At 44.7% G+C, this 20,066-nt stretch overlaps 1 protein-coding gene across 7 annotated transcripts in view; it reads right to left on the bottom strand.

The window, feature by feature from the left end:
• RNF125 (ring finger protein 125) overlaps window positions 1–18,113 on the bottom strand; it is a 72,283-nt gene extending 54,170 nt beyond the window's left edge. For 3 of the 7 annotated variants that reach the window (XR_010151888.1, XR_010151887.1, XM_063795575.1), the window contains exon 1: window positions 17,287–17,855. Coding sequence is in view for 4 of the 7 variants with exons in the window: in XM_063795575.1 (XP_063651645.1) it covers window positions 17,287–17,450 (164 nt within the window). In the remaining 3 variants the exon portion in view is untranslated. Of the gene's footprint in view, window positions 1–17,286 lie in introns of all 7 variants that reach the window. The other 4 variants (XR_010151886.1, XM_009433840.5, XM_016933494.3 and 1 more) reach the window with 3 other exon arrangements.
• Between the last annotated feature and the right edge of the window lie 1,953 nt (window positions 18,114–20,066).

Genomic DNA, 20,066 nt, shown 5'->3' with positions numbered 1-20,066 from the left:
ATTTGGGAGTATTAATACATGTCCAAAGGTAGGCTTTTTAAATTTTAAGTATACTGTACATACTGGAAAGTTCTTATAAGCATATAGTTGAATGAAATTTCAAAACTGAACACATCCATATAACCAGTACCTATAACAAAAACAGCATGGCCAGCCCCTAAAATTTCCCCTCTTGTTTCCTTCTCTTTTTTTTTTTTTTTGAGATGGAGTCTTGCTCTTGTCACCCAGGCTGGAGTGCAATGACACAATCTCAGCTCACTGCAGCCTCCACCTCCTGGGTTCAAGCAATTCTCCTGACTCAGCCTCCCAAGTAGCTGGGATTACTGGCACCCACCACCACGCCTGGCCAATTTTTTGTGTTTTTAGTAGAGACAGGGTTTCACCATGTTGGTCAGGCTGGTCTCGAACTCCTGACCTCAGGTGATCCACCTGCCTCAGCCTCCCAAAGTGCTGGGATTACAGGCGTGAGCCACTGTGCCTGGCCTCCAGACACAATTCTATCCCCTCCAAAGTAATCACTGACTTTTTAAAATGTATTTTAACATATGAAAATTATACTTTTCAAACATTGTACCAGCCTATAGACTGCAGCTTTCTCATCCCTGCTTACCATCCTTGGTGGTGCTAATCATTGACTTCTAATAACAAAGATCAGTTTTGCCTGTTTCTGTACTTCCTATAAATGGAACCCTTTGGTATGTATTCTTGGTCTTCTTTAGCTCAATATTATGGTCAAAAGATTCATTATATTGTTGTATATAGTTGAGATTGTCCATTCTAATTTTGTGAAGTCTATTGTATGAATACACCCAAATTTATTTACCCTTCTGTTGTTAATGGACATCTGGGTAGTATTTAAATACTTGCTGATGATAAACTTTAGTGATGGGCAGGCACAGTTATTTTCCAAATAATTCTTCTTCTTTTCCTCTTTAACTCCTAATTATATTAGTCACTACCGATTTTTTTACTCTTTATTTTTTTCTTATTATGTTTGAATTTGGCTTGGATCATGACTGATTCGTAACAGTATTCTCTTCTGCATCTGTTATCAAATTACTATAAGCACACAGAGGATGCTCACTTGTGCAGTGATTGAGACATCTACTTGTTGTTTATACCTGTCCAGCATCCATTCCTCCTTTTTCTTGCAATAGCATCCTGCTCTTGCTCTTCAGGAACAATACCTCTTATATTACATATAGTCTCAGTGGGACCTCAGTCAAGGTGCCTACCAACTCCTGCTGAAGGCGTGAGCACCTGGCAAGCCAAGTCAAGTATAGACCATGTCTCTGGAAGTTGAACACTGCACACAGTGACATAATGACCGATTCAGTAGCAACCAGATGGAACTTTTCTCCCTTTACGTAGAACTCCATATCTGCCTTGGTTCCTACCCTTTCCTTTTAGCTATTTTTGTTATTGTATGGTAATTTTTTTTTTTTTTTTTGAGATGGAGTTTCGCTCTGTTGTCCAGGTACAATCTCGGCTCACTGCAACCTCCGTCTCTCAGGTTCAAGCAATTCTCCTGCCTCAGCCTCCCAAGTAGCTGGGATTGCGGGTGTGCACCACCATGCCCGGCTAATTTTTTTTTACTTCTAGTAGCGACTGTGTTTCGCCATGTTGGCCAGGCTGGTCTTGAACTCCTGTCCTCAAGTGATCTGCCCGCCTCGGCCTCCCAAAATGCTGGGATTACAGGCATGAGCCACTGTGCCCGGCCAGTAATTTTTTATGTCTAATTTCAAGCTTGATACACTGGTTCTCTACAAAAGTTTTTAAAAACACTTCCATATACCTTAATTCATTTAACCTTAATACACTCCCAAGAAAGATCATTATTTCCATTTATAGATAAGGAAACCAAGGCACATACAGGGTAAGTTGCTTCTGCAAGATCACATAAAGGAACAGTGTGAAGAAGCAGCAAGAACAACCCCCAGACCGACTATAACCTATGCGCTGTTGCATCCCTTACCCAGGGCTTATGTCCCGCTGCAGCTGCCGCCCTGCTCAAGAGAAAGACTGAGCGGGATGCTAAGGAGATAACGCCAAGGTGAAGGATGAACCACAGAGAAGATCCGCGAGGTTGTCTGTTAAACTTGCTTCTCCAAAGCCAAGTCTAAGGAGACCCTTGCAAAGAAGGGAGAGAAGGTACCCAAAGAGAAAAAGGGAAGAACTGATGGTGGCAAGGAGGGGAATAACCCTGCAGAGAATGCAGATGCCTAAACAGACCAGGCACAGGAAGCCAAGGTGCTGGAGGTGCCAGGTGAAGTGTGTGCATCTGTGATAACTATGTACTTGTGGTGACTGTACAGTTTGAAATACTATTTTTTATCAAGTTTTATAAAAATGCAGAATTTGGTTTTCTTTTTTTTTTTTAAAGGTATGTTGTTAGCACACAGAACACTTCATTGTTGTTTTCTGGGGATGGGATATCAGTCACTGTCACTAATAGAACGTCTAGAAGCTGGATTGATGTGGGGAAAACACCTTTCCCTTCTACTTTTTTGTTTGTTTGTTTGTTTGTTTGAGATGAAATTTCACTCTTGTTGCCCAGGCTGGAGTGCAATGGCAAGATCTTGACTCACCGCGACCTCCACCTCCCAGGTTCAAATGATTCTCCTGCTTCAGCCTCTTGAGTAGCTGGGATTACAGGCATGCGCCACCACGCCCAGCTAATTTTGTATTTTAGTAGAGACGGGTTTTCTCCATGTTGGTCAGGCTGGTCTCAAACTCTCGACCTCAGGTGATCCGCACTCCTCGGCCTCCCAAAGTGCTGGGATTACAGGCATGAGCCACTGTGCCCAGACTTTTTTTTTTGAGGTGGAGTCTTGCTTTGTTGCCCAGGCTGGAGTGCAATGGCATGATCTCAGCTCACTGCAACCTCCACCTCCTGAGTTCAAACAATTCTGCCTCAGCCTCCCAAGCAGCTGGGATTACATGCGTGTGCCACCATGTTTGGCAAATGTTTGTGTTTTTAGTACTAGAGGAGGGGTTTCACCATGTTGGCCAGGCTGGTGTTCCCTTCTAGTTTTGAGAGGCTTCCTCTTGGCTCCCAGGAGAAGGGATTCCCTGACTTTGACAAACACAGACACCTTGGCACAACAGCCTTGTGGTATGGAAAAACAAATTTGTTCCTATGTCCTCTTCTCCCTTTCCATCTTCAGCATAAACTTAACTCCGTTAAACCCACACACCTGTTGGGGACTGGCCCCCAATAATTGGTTACCAGCATGTCAGGCAATCTGGACTTTCCAGTGATGCCACTGAGATGGGGCTCCTCAAAAGAGCAGTGGTTCAATTTCTACATTGTGTATTGTCAGACAAATTCTGCCATTTTCATTTCACTCCCTGAAAGTCAGGGTCGGCTCATGTTAAACAACATGCTAAATGTGAAATGTCAACCCTCACCCTAAACTTTCTTGTTCAGAGTAGCAAATGAATACTCCATTGGGTTTTTTCGTTTTGTTTTGGGTTTTTTTGTTTTTTTTTTTGGCCAGAAGTCTTGCTCTGTCGCCCAGGCTGCAATGGCGCAATCTCGGCTCACTGCAACTTCTGCCTCCCAGGTTCCAGTGATTCTCCTGCCTCAGCCTCCCAAGTAGTTGGGATTATACAGGCGTGAGCCACCAAGCCCGGCCCTCCACTGGGTTTTAAAGTGGCTTTATGTTTTTTGGTAGTCCATTGAAGAAGCGAGTTTGAAAGTTGTTGTATACTGTTAAGGATTGTCTGCCCACGTCCTGCCTGAAATACTGTGACTGTTTATGGAAAGTATCTTTAATAAAGCTGGATAAAGTTTGGCTTGGGGGGAAAAAAATCACATAAATAGAAAGTGCTTGAGCTTGGTCAGGCACAGTGGCTCATGCCTGTAATCCCAGCACTTTGGGAGGTAGGTGGCTCACCTGAGATCAGGAGTTCGAGACCAGCCTGGCCAACACAGAGTGAAACCGTCTCTACTAAAAAAAAAAATACAGCCAGGCATGGTGGCTTCTGCCTGTAAACCTAACACTTTGGGAGGCTGAGGCAGGTGGATCGCTTGAGGTCAGGGGTTCGAGACCAGCCTGGCCAACATGGTGAAACTCCATCTCTACTAAAAATACCAAAAATTGGCCAGGCATGGTGGTGGGTGCCTGTAATCCCAGCTACTCGGGAGGCTGAGGTGGGAGAATCACTTGAACCCGGGAGGCGGAGGATGCAGTGAGCCAAGATCGTGCCACTGCACTCCAGCCTGGGTGACAGAGGAAGACTCCGTCTCAAAACAAAACAAAACAAAAATACAAAAATTAGCTGGGTGTGGTGGTGCATGCCTGTAGTCTCAGCTACTTGGGAAGCTGAGGCAGGAGAATCACTTGAACCCAGGAGGCAGAGGTTGCAGTGAGCTGAGATCGCGCCACTGCACTCCAGCCTGGGCAACAGCAAGACTCCATCTCTCTCTCTCTCAAAAAAAAGAAAGTGCTTGAACTTGGTTGGTCTTAAGCTGGGGTTTTCTGACCCAAATTTCAGTAACCTTTTATTCCACTACCACAGCTACCCCAGTTGGGAAGATCAATATTTTAAGATCAAGAAATCTAAGTTCTCTGCTATACATATTTTACTTCCTTCTATCTCAGCTAATTATAAGTTCTAAGGTACAATCTGACCTTGGATGTCTCTGAGTCTCTAAGAATTGGTTCTCAAAATGTAGTCTTGAATGAAATTTATGACAAATGGTTCAAATGCTCAACTCACAATTAACATTTCTAATACAACACTTATGGTTCTGACATGAATTATTTGCTTACATTATTTAGAGGCAAGCAGATAACATTTTGTTTTTTTTGTCAACTAGCAGTTTTTCTTTTTTCTTTTTTTTTCCACAATTTGAGTTGTATGCCAATGCAAGCAGAATACAAATACTGGTGCCGAGCCCTATGGGGGACACTTGTATACATTATCCCCTATTATTGTAGGCTCCTACAATAATTCATAAAACGCTACTGTGCTTTCTCCTCATTTTATTGATGGCAAACTAAGGTTCAGAGTAGTGTAGCAACGTGCCAAGTTTATGCAGCCACAGACAGTAGTGCTCTGATCCTTAAACAGTTTGGGTAGGGCCTCAAATTTTGTAGTCTTTTCAAGAAACCTCAGTTCTTCCCAGTAACAAGCAGAAGTCACAAATATAAGACCATGAATGTGCCTGTATAACCAGGAGGCCTGATATAATGAATGTGTCCCCCCAAAGTTCAAGCATGAAAACTTGGTTCCTCTTGTGGTGGTATTGAGAGGTGGAACCTTCAGGAGGCATTTAGGTCATAAGGGCTCCACTGTGATGAATGGATGAATGCCGTTATCACAGGAGTGGGCTAGTTCTTGCAGAAGTGGCTTTGCTATAAAAGCCAACTCTCTGAGGCAGGAGGATCACTTGAGCCCAGGAGTTTGAGTCCAGCTTGGGCAACATAGTGAGACCCCCATCTCTAAAAAATAAAAAAATAAAATAATAAGCGAGCTCTCTCACGTGCATTTTCCCACTCTGCCAACTTCTTTCTACCTTTCCACCAGGGGATGACCCTAGCCAGGTCCCAGCACCACGCTCTTGGACTTCCTAGTCTCCAGAATTGTGAGCTGAAAAAATTCTTTTCTTTATCTATTACCCAGTCTGTAGTATTTGATAAATACCCATTCCCATCATGGCGTGAACTAGTGTTTCTGGTTTACTTTAGAATGCCCTTGGCAGAGAGGAAAGGTCCATTCAGTTGGTTGGGGGCCTTAGAATTTTATTTTTGGTTTACAGTGGGATTGCAAATGTCCTGTAAGAATGAAAGCCACTCATGCATATTTCTGGATCAATTTAAAACTCATCAGGAAGACTCTCAGACTCTACTTAGGAAACCACCAATTTGATGTATGCTTTACTGCTCATACTTGACCACAAATTGAACGTTTCAATCCATTTACCTGAAAGTATTTCAGAATTATCCTAAACAGAGTTTCATTTTCTAAAAATTAGGTACATTCACTGCCGGGTGGGGTGGCTCACGCCTGTAATTCCAGCACTTTGGGAGGGAGAGGCGGGCGGATCACCTGAGGTCTGGAGTTCGAGATCAGCCTGGCCAACATGGTGAAACCCTGTCTCTACTAAAAATACAAAATTAGTTGGGCGTGGCAGCATGCGCCAGTAGTCCCAGCTACTCAGGAGGCTGAGGCAGGAGAATCGCTTGAACCAGGAGGTGGAGGTTGCAGTGAGCCAAGATCGCGCCACCGCACTCCAGCCTGGGTGACAGAGCGAGACTGGCTCAAAAAATTAAATTAAATAATAAAAAATAAAAATAAAAATTAGGTACATTCTATGACTTAGAGCAGTTGTATCTGAGGTCAATGGAGACTTGGCTCTTTCTTATGGTGTGCTCCGGTTCATTTAGCTCTCTTCAGCCCATTCTCAACCTCTAGATGCTTTTTAGATAACTCAGTCTCCAGCCCTGATCTCTTTCCCCTAGTCTATTCCTCCAGAGCCTTTGGATATTTCCATTTGGATATCTGCCTATCAGACTGCTGTACATTCAGCAGGCCCATTCATGAGTGCACTCACTTCCTCCTGTGCCAGTCTCTCTGACCCCGTTTATTCACCAGCCTTAAAGCCCAGTGGTTGGCTTTGATATCTTTCTCCCTTGCATCTACTGTTTTCAATCTGACAACAAATGTCTTTGAGTATTTCCTTTGAATGTAAATCATTTTTTTTTTTGAGGCAGGGTCTCATTCTGTCACCCAAACTGAAGTGCAGTGGTGCAATCACTGCTCACAGCAGCCTCCCGAGCTCAAGTGATCCTCCCACCTCAGCCTCCCGAGTAGCTGGGACTACAGGCATGCCCCACCATGCCCAGCTTTTTTTTTTTTTTTTTTTTTTTTTTTCTGTACAGACGAGGTCTCACTTTGTTGCCCAGGCTGGTCTCAAACTCTGGGGTTCAAGCAGTTCCACCTCAGCCTCCCAAAGTGCTGAGATTACAGGCATGAACCACCACACCCAGCCTCCAGACTCCTTTTAAGTTCCATTTATACAGCTCCAAGTTATCTACTGGCTCTCACCCCAGCTTTCTAATAGAAGATAAGGCAGAAGTGAGAAGGCTCTTCCCTCAAATCTATTTTTTACAACTGATACAGCAATATGAATAAAGTTCACTTAAAATTATAAAACATTAAAGTGAAACTTCTTAAATTAAAGTCCACCAAAGGAAAAAGAACTAAGCTAAAAGTGAGGCTATATGAGACATCTTAGAAATGTCATAGATCAACTTTTCATGGCACAGTGTTCTTCCAAAAGAAATACAGAGATAAGAAATAATATCTGTTCCTGGGGTTTTGCTTATGGAATGACTGAAGGAAAGAGAAACCATGTTTTGAGCCTTTACTATGGGATACTTTTACATTTTAAATATTCATAAAAATGGCACTACTCACCCCATTTTACAAATGAAGAAACAGAGATTCAAAGAGATTAAGCAACTTAGTGGTAAAGAAAATTGGCTGGGCAGGGTGGCTCAACCTGTAATCCCAGCATTTTGGGAGGCTGAGGTGGGCAGATCACTTGAGGCCAGGAGTTTGAAACCAGTCTGGCCAACATAGCAAAACCCCATCTCTACTAAAAAATACAAAAATTAGCCGGGCGTGTTGGCACACACCTGTAGTCCCAGCTACTCAGGAGGTAGAGGTTACAGTGAGCTGAGATCACGCCACAGCACCCCAGCCGGAATAACAGAGCGAGACCCCATCTCAAAAAAAAAAAAAAAAAAAGGAAACAAAATATTTTACCCCCAAAAATAATTATTTGACATACTTTGAGATGGCTATTGAGATGGCCTGCAGAAAGGAAAAACCCTGAAAAGCTGCATGTTGTGGGGGAGAGAAAAGTCTACATTGGTAGAGAAAGTCTACATTGGTGAAATAAATAGGCAGGCTTTCTGAGGTCTCCCCTGCCCAATCTAGGAGATTAACCAAGAGTCTGAAACGTTTGAAGGTCTAACAAAAAAACTTATCATGAACCACTACCTATTCTTTTTTTTTTTTTTTTTTTTTTAAGACGGAGTCTCGCTCTGTTGCCCAGGCTGGAGTGCCGTGGTGCAATCTCGGCTCACTGCAAGCTCTGCCTCCCTAGTTCACACCATTCTCCTGCCTCAGCCTCCTGAGTAGCTGGGACTACAGGCACCCGCCACCATGCCCGGCTAATTTTTTGTATTTTTAGTAGAGACGGGGTTTCACCATGTTAGCCAGCATGGTCTCGATCTCCTGACCTCATGATCCGCCCGCCTCAGCCTCCCAAAGTGCTGGGATTACAGGTGTGAGCCACCGCGCCCGGCCGACTACTACCCATTCTTTCTGAGAGCTTCTACCTGTGAAGTTTCATCTGTATAACAAGAACAGCTTTGCCCCTTATCTTTTTTTTTCCCTCTTATAACTTGTCTTGTCATCTTGCAATCCCCCATTCTTCTGTAACCTCAAGTATAAAAGCATCAAGCATCTGGCCCTCTCTTTCAGTTTTCATATTTTGTATGACTCCCACGCCCATATGCATATTAATAAATGTGTATGCTTTTATCCCATTAATCTGTTATCTGCCTGTTTTATAGACTCAAAGTATCGAATCTTTAGGAGAAAAATTTTTGGTGTTGTGATCAGGATGTAAGTCATTTTGTTCATTCTAGAGCCAATCCATTCATTGGATTCTTGGAACAACGGATGAAAAGCCAGCAAAGAAAGGTAAACTCATTTTTTTTTAACCAAGTCAGTTCTCCTCTCCGATCTCTGCCTATAGTGCCTGGTCAAATGTGGATGGTATGAGTCTCTGTGTTTTACCCTTTCTAAATTTGGATCAACAGAGAAAAACATATAAATTAGTTCTTGTATTGGTTTCGATCGCTTTTAAAATAAATGAATGGCTATATTTAAAAGAAAACTTTTTAGAGCTCACATCTTAAATAGCTACCTTATTGGTACCTATGAAAAGATACAAAAGGAATACAGGTTTAGAAACTCCCTCGGCAAGATTTTTGAAAAGTAGAAATCAGATTTAAAACAAAGTTAAAATCCTTTGTACTCAAATTGCATGCTTTAGATTCCTTATGAAATTTGTTAAATTAAAAAAAAAAAAAAAAAGACTCCATCCTGTAGTCTAGTGGTAAGGATTCTGCACTTTCACCACTGCAGCCTGGATTCAATTCCCTTTCAGGGAACAAGACCCCAGGCGATGTAAATCCTTTAACTCAGGAAGGAAAAATAAAAGAAATACTTGGAAAAAATTAGTTTGAATTGTTTTGAATTTATATTTGTATGACTTCTTAACCTTTGGGGTACCCATTCATTTTGTAAGCCTCTCATCCAGCTGCTGTTTTCCTCTGTCTTAAACCCTAGAGAATATGGCCAGACAAAAATGTGGGTTGTACCCCATTTGCGGCTGGCAAAACCTTGCTTTCTTTAAGCTGTTGTAGGGAATGATCTGGATTTTGAAAGGGTTGCAACTTTTGCTCCCTCTTAGGAAACCTTGGTTGAAGCCATCAAGAGCTTCTTGGTTTCAGTCTCAAATGTTCTTATTTGTTTTGATTTTGAGTTATTTCCTTTGGTTAAAACGTTGGTTTATATTTAGAGTGTGATAGTAACTTTTTCCCCATTAATCTGCTTCCTCTACGGGGCCAGAGAGACATACCTCCTGCTACGGCTGGGAACCAAACAGGTGAGGAGAGGTGGGTACCCCCTAAAGAGGGGGTGCTGGGAGGGTCTGGGGAAAAAGAAGCATGAAATGCCACAGCTACCATTCTCTCTGCTCCCACAAAAGACTGGGTGCTCAGGCTGGGGACAGTGGCTCACACCTGTAATCCCAGCACTCTGGGAGGCCGAGGCAGGCAGATCACCTGAGGTCAGGAGTTTGAGAGCAACATGGTGAAACCTCTTCTCTACTAAAAATACAAAAATTAGGTGGGTGTGGTGGCACACCCTCGTAGTCCCAGCTACTCGGGATGCTGAGACAGGAGAATTGCTTGAACCCGGGAGGCAGAGGTTGTAGTGAGCCCAGATCGGGCCACTGCACTCTAGCCTGGACGACAGAGCAAGACTACATCTCAAAAAAAAAAAAAAAAAAAAAAAAAAAGACCGGGTGCTCAGAGGACAAAATGTTTGCTGCTTGCATATTTAAAAGGATTTTTTAGGCTGAGGCACGAGAATCACTTGAACCCAGGAGGCGGAGGTTGCAGTGAGCCGAGATTGCGCTGTTGCACTCCAGCGTGGGCAACAGAGCAAGACTCCATCTCAAAAAAAAAAAAAAAAAAAGTTTTTTTTAAGAAAGATGGCTCTGTGGTCAAAAGCCAGCTTAATTAATAGCTGATATTCTCTGTTCTCTTTAAAATCCTGTTTCTCCCTTGGGAACTTCTTAGTCAACTAGACCTTTTTTTGTTCCTCAGACTCCTACTAACTAAAACTGTATTGGCCTTTTGAAAGCTTAAAATCTCCCCAAATTGGCTCCTCTAAGACTTGTTCTTCCATTTCCTTCCCCTTCTGCCCCTCCTCCTTTTTGCCATTTTTGATACCACATGAAGAGGCCTAGAGGGGACTTCTGTGAACCCTGAGACCCCTTGAGGAACACACACGCGCGCATACACAAACACAAAAGCCACCAATCGCCCCTCTTTGGGGGTCCTCTGTCTTCTTTTTTTGTTTTTTTGAGACAGAGTTTCATTCTTGTCACCCAGGCTAGAGTGCAGTGGCGCCATCTTGGCTATTGCAACCTCCACCTCCTGGGTTCAAGTGATTCTCCTGCCTCGGCCTCCTGAGTTGCTGGAATTACAGGTGCCTGCCACCACCCCTGGCTAATTTTCTTGTATTTTTAGAGAAACGGGGTTTCGCCATGTTGGGCAGGCTGGTCTCGAACTCCTGACCTCAGGTGATCCTCCCACCTCAGCCTCCCAAAATGCTGGGATTACAGGCGTGAGCCACCACGCCTGGCCATTGGGGGTCCTCTGTCTTCCCACTGAGCCACAGAAGCCATGGGCAGGGTCCATCCTCTCATGTCTAAAGTTCTGCTCTCCTGCATTAAACTTCCGAATCTCTCTGGCTTTTGGATACTGGTGTGTGCATGTGATATATGTTGTGTCTACATGTATATATATGTTTACACATGAGTTTGTATAGTCTGTAGTACCAAACTGACTTCTAAATAAATGAGTACTCACAAATTAACTATCCCAAATGTTTTTCAGAGTTCATATGACTTTAGTAATCTTTGATAAATCAAGCTAGGTTTTTTTGTTTGTTTTTGTTTTTTTGAGAACGACTCTCGATCTGTCACCCAGGCTGGAGTGCAGTGGTGCGATCTCAGCTCACTGCAACCTCTGCCTCCTAGGTTCAAGCGATTCTCCCACCTCAGCCTCCATGTGCGCCACCATGCCCGGCTAATTTTTTAGTATTTTCAGTAGGGACAAGGTTTCGCCATGTTGACCAAGCTGGTTTCCAACTCCTGGGCTCAAGTGATCCGCCTGCCTCGGCCTCCCAAAGTGCTGGGATTATAGGTGTGAGCCACTGTGCCCAGCAATAAAGCTAGTTTTAAATTGTTGGTTGGCTGGGTGTGGTGGCTCATGCCTGTAATCCCAGCAGTTTGGGAGTGCTCATGCCTGTAATCCCAGCTCTTTGAGAGGCTAAGGCAGGAGGATCACTTGAGCCTAGGAATTCAAGATTGGCCTGGGCAACATAGGCAGACCCTGTCTCTATAAAAAAATAAAATTTTAGCAGGGTGTGGTGGGGCATGCCTGTTGTTCCAGCTACTCAGGAGGTTGAGGTAGGAGGATTGCTTGAGCCCAGGAATTTGAGGTTGCAGTAGGCTATGATCACATCACTGAGTAGTTTGTTCTTAGATCATATCTCTAAAAACAAACAAATAAAACTACTAGAAATAAGACAAACAATTCTTCAGGCAGAATATACCAAAAAAGCAAGATATGTTTTTGGAGAGAAAGGTTGTAAGAATGGCATGAGGCCGGGTGTGGTGGTGCACGCCTGTAATCCCAGCTACTCAGGAGGCTGAGGCAGGAGAATCGCTTGAACCTGGGAGGCAGAGGTTGCAATGAGCCAAGATCATGCCACTGCACTCCAGCCTGGGTGACACAGTGAGACTCCATCTTAAAAAAAAAAAAAAAAAAAGAATGGCATGAAGTGTGATTTTTTTGTTAATGGAAAACGAATTGTGTCTAGTTTAGAAGTTATTTGAAGCTTGTTTCAAATTGAAAGAATAAAAAAAGATATAGATAAAACTAAATGAATATAGAAAGTTGGAAATAGAAGAAAAATCGTAAGAGGTTATAAAAGATATGTAAATCTTGTGTGGTCAAAGCTGACTGAAATTGGATGGACTTGTTTATTAGGTTTTATTTAAATGTATTATTGATATACTGATTCAAAAGTAAAATATGGTTTTCTCTTTTGAACAAGACTTTTGTGTAGTAGAGATGGGGTCTCGCTATGTTGCCCAGGCTAGTCACAAACTGCTGGTCTCAAGCCATCCTCCTGCATTGGCCTTCCAAAGTCCTGGGATTACAGGCATGAGCCACTGCACCTGGCCAAGTATACTTTTGTGAGCAAAATAATTTACCTTTTTCTCTTTGGATTCACAAACTGGGTTTTGAGTATTCCTATTTCATGGCAATATAGTTACATGCATAAGTTCAGTAACAGTCTGAACAGGACATAATTGGAGACAGTGGTTATTTTAGCAAGGCTTTAACTGGAATGTCATACTTAGATACATGATCAAACTGTTTTGAGGGACTGAAATTGACATTCAAAAGCCAACAGACTTAGAAAAAGATTGGCCTGGTACCCTGTGTATATGGTTCCCTTACAAAATCCTGACCTTGCGGTATGTAAAGAATTGTCACTTTCTTGGCTGGGTGCAGTGGCTCACTCCTGTAATTCCAGCACTTTGGGAGGCCGAGGCAGGCAAATCACCTGAGCTCAGGGGTTCAAGACCAGCCTGGGCAAAATGGCGAAACCCTGCCTCTACAAAAAATACAAAAACTAGCCAGGTGTGGTGGTGCATGTCTGTAATCCCAGCTACTAGAGTGGCTGAGGCGGGACAGTCACTTGAACCTGGGAGGCGGAGGTTGCAGCGAGCTGAGATCACGCCACTGCCCTCCAGCCTAGGTGACAGAGCGAGACTCCGTCTCAAAATAAACAAATAAGTGAAAAATAGCCAGGCATGGTGGCAGGCACTTATAGTCCCAGCTACGTGAGAGGCTGAGGCAGGAGGATTGCTGAGCCCAGGAGGTAGAGGCTGCAGTGAGCCATGATTGCACCACTACACTGCAGCCTGGGTGGCAGAGTGAGATCTCACCGCTATAAATAAATAAATAAATAATAAAAATAAATAAAGGAAATGTTTAATGTTTTAAAAATTAAGCTTTAAATGGGGGACTAAAGGAAACTGAAAATATTTCACCCCAAAATGTACTTCTTTGATATATTCCCACAGGAATAACCCTGAAAAGCTGCCTTTTGTGGAGGAGACTTGTATCTGTAGAGAAAATCTACACTGGTGAAATAAACAACCAGGCTTTCTTGGAGGCACCCCCTTATCTGTACCTAGGAAATCATTAACTGAAAGTCTGACACCTATGAAGGTCTGACAGAGCAACTTAACACAGGCTCATGCCAATTCTTTCTAGGAGCTGCTATCTATGAAGTTTCATCTGCATAACTAGACCATCTTTGCCCCAGCCCCTTCTTTCTTTCTCCCTCCCATAACCATGTTCCAAGCCCCTACTCTGCTGTAACCTCAAAATGGTATAAAAGCATCAAGCATCTGGCCCTTTCTCTCAGTTTTCATATTTTGTATGACTCCCATGCCCATATGCTCATTAATACATTTGTAAGCTTTTCCCCCCTTGTTAATCTATTAGCAGTTTGTTTCATAGACTCAAATGATCAAAACTTTAGGGGAAAAAAATCAAATTCAAATTTCCCTAAAGTGGTCACACATCTGGCTAGTGGCAGAGGTGAATTTCAAATCCAGCTCTCTGTAAGGGCCAGTTACTACTGCATCACAATACAACTTATAAAGTGCTCTTACGTATTCATTCAAGGTACTGTTGTTATTATTAAACTTGTTTGACTTGAGATAGGTTTACAAACAAAAATCAGCATAAACCACCTAGTTCAACATGTCTGAAAATGTAGCTTCAATATGGGATAATAAAATACAGAAGGTTCATTTGCATTTATTCGTTTTCCAACTTAATTTCAATGGAAAAGAGTAATTCATTTAGAATGTACAAATGGTATTAACGCTCACAATCTCTACTGCAGAAAGGACTCTGGTTAACATTTATAAAGTGGAAGGGGACCAAGTAAGTTTGCCAAAAGGAGGAATATGGAAATTCTGCCCACAGCCAGAACAATGGACATAGATTTGTCAAAACAAAGAACAGTAAAGAGAGGAAAGGCAATTTGTTCAGCCCTTGTAATGCTATTTTATGACTATTTTTCCAGTTGCTAGTTTCCTATTCACTTTAACAAAGAAAAAGATTAAACAAAAAATTTAACATTTTGCAAATTTATATTATCCTTTAGTAGAAGGAAAAATATTGTAAATGGTAAATTAAATATTCAAAGTCCAAACCGGGAAAACAATCTCCAGTCAGATCATTGAATAGCAAAGCGGTCTGTTCCAAAAAGAATCTTCAAAACGCCCACTGTTTATGTTTTGCACAACTTTAAAGTTTTAATGCTAATAATGATTCAATTTAAATGGAGATATCTTTAGGCTGTTATTGCCCTAAAATAATCAATATATTTTATGACTCACACAGCCCATCTTGGCTTCCAGACTGGCCTGTGGATATTATGTTAATAAGCTACATCTGGACAGCTGAGCAACAACATCAGTAATAGAAAGGAGGGTAAATTCAAGCCTCGAGTTTTAAGAACAAAGCTGAAACAACAGGCCTTGAAAATACAGCTACGGCCGGGCGCCATGGCTCACACCTGTAATCCCAGCACTTTGGGAGGCCGAGGTGGGCAGATCACGAGGTCAGGAGATCAAGACCATCCTGGCTAACACGGTGAAACCCCGTCTCTACTAAATATACAAAAAAATTAGCCGGGCGTGGTGGCGGCACCTGTAGTCCCAGCTACTCCGGAGGTTGAGGCAGGAGAATGGCGTGAACCCGGGAGGCGGAGCTTGCAGTGAGCCAAGATCGTGCCACTGCACTCCAGCCTGGGCAACACAGCAAGACTCCATCTCAAAAGAAAAGAAAACACAGCTACGAAATAATGCCCAAAGCACTCTTTATTTATACATTGTGCAGGCTGCACACTTTTGTCCCTGGCTCACAGACGGGCAGTAGTGAAAACTGCTTTTCAGATACAAGGCTATAGGTATTAAGGATTACCTAAGCCCTTTCAAAACTTTCTTTTTTTTCTTTCTTTTTTTTGAGACTGAGTTTTGCTCTGTTGCCCGGGCTAGAGTGCAATGATGCCATCTCAGCTCACTGCAACCTCTGCCTCCCAGGTTCAAGCAGTTCTCCTGCCTCAGCCTCCCAGGTAGCTGGGATTACAGGCACGGGTCACCACACCTGGCTAATTTTTGTATTTTTAGTAGAGACGAGGTTTCACCATGTCGGCCAGGCTGGTCTCGAACTCCTGACCTCAGGTGATCCATCCACCTTGGCTTCCCAAAGTGCTAGGATTACAGGTGTGAGCCACCACGCCCGGCCTCAAAACTTTTGACTGCAAGTGCACAACATGTTTTTAAGGACTACCTGAATCCTTTCAAAAGTGGTCCTCAAAAACATGTTGTGCACTTGCATTCATAATAACGCTATTTCTTTCTTCCTGCTAAGCCAAATGCTGGTACAAGCCACTGTGGTATCACACAGGGCTTCATCATACTATAGTCACCCTTCAAAGGACACTAAGTAGGCTTCCGCTCCTGATCTGTGCAGACACAACACACACACGCGTATCCACGAAAAAAATTCAAAACAAAGAGAGAAGGCTGGGTGCAGTGGCTCACACCTTTAATCCCAGCACTTTGGGAGGCCGAGGTGGGTGGATCAATTGAGGTCAGGAGTTCAAGACCAGCCTGGCCAACATGGTGAAACCCCATTTCTACTCAAAATTCAAAAACTAGCCGGGTGTGGGGGTGGGCACCTGTAATCCCAGCAACTCGGGAGGCTGAGGCAGGAGAATCACTTGAGCCTGGGAGGCGGAGGTTGCAGTGGGCGGAGGTTGCAGTGAGCCGAGATAGCACCACCGCACTCCAGCCTGGGCGACAGAGCCAGACTACGTCTCTCTCTCTCTCAAACACACACACACACAGTAAACAGAGAGCACAAATTCACAGATCCAACTCCACCAGTTATTCAAACACACATTAAGGATGTGCCAATTTTATATAGGGACTTTGTTTTTAAATTCTTCTTAGAAACGACCACGGCTTTGCACCAACTGTGAGTTTTAGCTAAGTACTATGCGGTTTTGAGAGTTATTTTACTCTGTAATTTCCGCCGGTTTGGAGAGACCGTGCGTAAAGCAGGTAGCCTGCCACCTCCTGTTACGTTGTGGCTGGGTTTTGAAGGAGTACATTCAGGGGCTTGCGGCTAACGTCCAAGCCCCACCCTAGCAGGTTGTTAAACTCTAACGACTGTGGAAAGTCACTCGGAAGCTCCAGTTTGACTTGCCCTTTGAGGGGCTGGGTGTCTGTGTTGGGAAAGGGTAGCAGGGGTGGGGGTGGAAAGACACTTTGCACAGATCCTTGTTTGCTTAAGACGAGCCTCTGTAGGCATTCTGGGAACACGTGCACAGCTCCAGCAAAACAAAACGGACCCGGGTTTCTGGGGCAGAGGGAAGCGCAGCCCGTTCTACCGTGTTCAGCGGGGTAACTGCGCTTTGCGGGAGCCCCTGCCTTGTAGCTGGAGCTCGTTTCCTTTCCGTGCCTGGGCGAGCGCTGGTTCTCCAGCCAAGAGCACCCTCCCCAGTTGGCGAGCCCTGGCTCTGGGCGGGACCCGTGCCTGGATCCCCTTCTCTGGATCTGGCTTCGGGAGCTGAAAGCGCAAGGGGGCTACAGGACCCGCTTGTTTCTTTTTTCTCCTCCCGAAATCCTATGTCACCTTCCGACCCGCGTTTTCCCCGTGGTCCTGCATCCGACGGGTCCAGGTTTCTCCCTGCAGCAATTTCCTAAGACGCTGTCTTCCGTCCCCCTCCTTCCCCACACCATGCCCTCAGCTTCCCCACATCGCCCTCCTTAGGGGTGGGCGCAAACCGAGCTCCCCTGGAACTTACACGTGGCCACAGCGGGTCCGGACAGGCTGGTGTAACACCTCAAGGCACACGGCGCAGTCGAAGGACGTGACGGGCAACTCCGGGTCCCTCCTGCGCTCCAGGGCCCGCGCGGTGGCAGAGGCGGGCGCCGATTTGCCGCTGTCGGTGCTCAGCACGGAGCCCATCGCTGTGCCTCTCGCCCAGACAGCTGCGAAGCACTCAGTGCCTGCCGCAGGGTTGTTTTGTTGCCGTGCGGTGGAGGAAGGAAGTCCCGGCCCAGCTGCGATCGCCGCCTCCCAGCTCTCCCAGCTCGCGCAGCCCAGAAGCCACCTCCGCCGCTGCGCCCAACCCTGGTCTAGGGCAGGGCGAGCGCGCGGCCGCGGGGCTGAGATCTTCGGCAAGCCGCCTAGGTTAAGGCGCGGAGGCGGAGGCGGCAGCCGCCCCGTGCTCTGTCTTGTGGTATTGGGAGGATTGAAACCTGAAACCTCAACTGCAGAGAAGAGGACTTGAGGCAGCAGTAAACCTTCCAAGCTATCACACACAGCTGCTTTCCCCACTGTCAGAAGTTAAGTGCGGGCGTGGCCATGCTTAATGATAATCAGAGAACAGCCGCTTTTAAGGTGGAGGACCATCCTCCACTGTTGTCATCACAATAAGCTGCAAAAATGACCTATGACCTATGATTGGGCGTCTCCTAAGACGGTGCTATCGCTACTCTGTCATCCAATCAATAGTCCATTAATGGAGAGATAGCCTGGGTAGTGGAAAGAGTCCTGGAGATTAGGATTCCAATCTTACCTCTCCTACAGAGATTCTAGTGCTAAACCCTGCCATCTCCAGTTTCCTCTGCGGCTCAGGATTTCCTCTGTTGTTTGTACGCTCCCCACCCCGCCCTTTAAACATGATCAGCCAGGCGCGGTGGCCCACGCCTGTAATTCCAACTCTTTGGGAAGCCGAGGCGGTCTTGAAACTCCTGCTTGAGGGCAGGAGTTCGAGACCAGCCTGGCCGACATGGTGAAACCCCGTCGCTGCTAATAATACAAAAATTAGCTGGGCGTTAATTTATACTTTTTACGAAGACTTATTTAGTGCCCACTGCACGCCAGACTCGGTTCTAGTGATGAAGACGCAATCGTCAACAAGCAAACAAAATCCCAGTTCTCACAGAACTTACTTTAAAAAACAAAAACAAAACTTTATTTTGAGATAATTATAGATTCACATACAGTTGTAAGAATAGTACATAGTATATAATACACATATACAATAATATATAATATAACACATGGGATATAATAACGCATATAATACATGTACGTATTTAGCAGGCCATAAACTTCACCCAGTTTACCCCAGGCTTTACTTTTAATTAGGAGATATAGGCCGGGTACCGTGGCTCACGCCTGTAATTTCAGCACTTTGGGAGGCTGAGTTGGGAGGATCACTTGAGCACGGGAGCCAAGATCACACTACTGCACTCCGTCCTGTGCGACAGAGTGAGACCATGTCTCAAAAAACAAACCAAGCCGGGGCAGTGGCTCACGCCTGTAATCCCAGCACTTTGGGAGGCAAGAAGGACAGATCACCTGAGGTCAGGAGTTTGAGACCAGCCTGGCCAACATGGTGAAACCCTGTCTCTACTAAAAATACAAAACTTAGCTGGGTGTGAGCTACTTGGGAGGCTGAGGCACAAGAATCGCTTGAACCGGAAAGGTGGAGGCTGCAGTGAGCCGAGCTCATGCCACTGCACTCCAGCCTGGGCAACAGAGGGAGACCCTGTCTCAAAAAACCAAAACAGGCTGGGTGCAGTGGCTCACGCCTGAAATCCCAGCAATTTGGGAGGCCGAGGCAGGTGGATCACAAGGTCAGGAGTTCAAGACCAGCCTCGCCAACATAGTGAAACCCCGTCTCTACTAGAAATACATTTCTTTAGTAAAAATTTTTGTACTAAAAATACAAAAATTAGCCAGGTGTGGTGGCACATGCGTGTAGTCCCAGCTACTTGGGAGGCTGAGGCAGGAGAACCACTTGCACCCAAGAGGTGGAGGTTGCAGTGAGCCGAGACCATGCCACTACACTCCATCGTGGGTAACAGAGCGAGACTCTGTCTCAAAAACAAACAACAAACAAAAGGAAGATACATGTAATCAATCCATAAACAAATGAACAAAATCATTTCAGATAATCAGAGCCATGAAGAAGATAAAACAGTAAATGACAATGAGGAGAAGAATAAGCTCAGAGAAGAATTTTTGGATGAAGTGACATTTGAGCAGAGCCATGAATAATGAAAAGAAGTGAGCCATTCAAAGATTTAGGAAAAAGCGTGGACTGGGAACAGTGAATGAGGCAGAACCAAAGAAAGGAAAGACCTATGGAGCTGGAGCATGGGTGGTGGGGGGCAGGCGGTGGGGGGGGGGGGGGGGAAATAAGATGAAAAGGTAGTTATTCCCATCTTCAAAAGGAAAACAAAAACCTCCCTTTCATCCCACTTATGCCTCAACTCCTGCCCCATATCCGCTTCAAGGCCAAATCTCTTGATCTGATCCTCTACATTTTGTCATCATTTCTTAATTATTCACTTCTTATTCAGTCCAGCCTGGGTTCTGAACCAACCTCTCCACCTCCATCTGTCCAAAAACTGCTTTATTATCAGTGTCACTGGTGACATTCATGTAACTAATTCCAATAGATTCTTTTCAGCTATTTTTTTTGCTTGACCCCTCAACTATGTTTGTCAGTGCTGACCATCCCCTCCTTCTGGAAACACTCTGACTTTCCTTCTTTCTTTCTGGCTATTG

This window comes from Pan troglodytes, chromosome 17, assembly GCF_028858775.2.
Source record: "Pan troglodytes isolate AG18354 chromosome 17, NHGRI_mPanTro3-v2.0_pri, whole genome shotgun sequence".
NCBI classification, from domain to species: domain Eukaryota; kingdom Metazoa; phylum Chordata; class Mammalia; order Primates; family Hominidae; genus Pan; species Pan troglodytes.
This window is presented reverse-complemented; position numbering and strand designations above follow the sequence as displayed.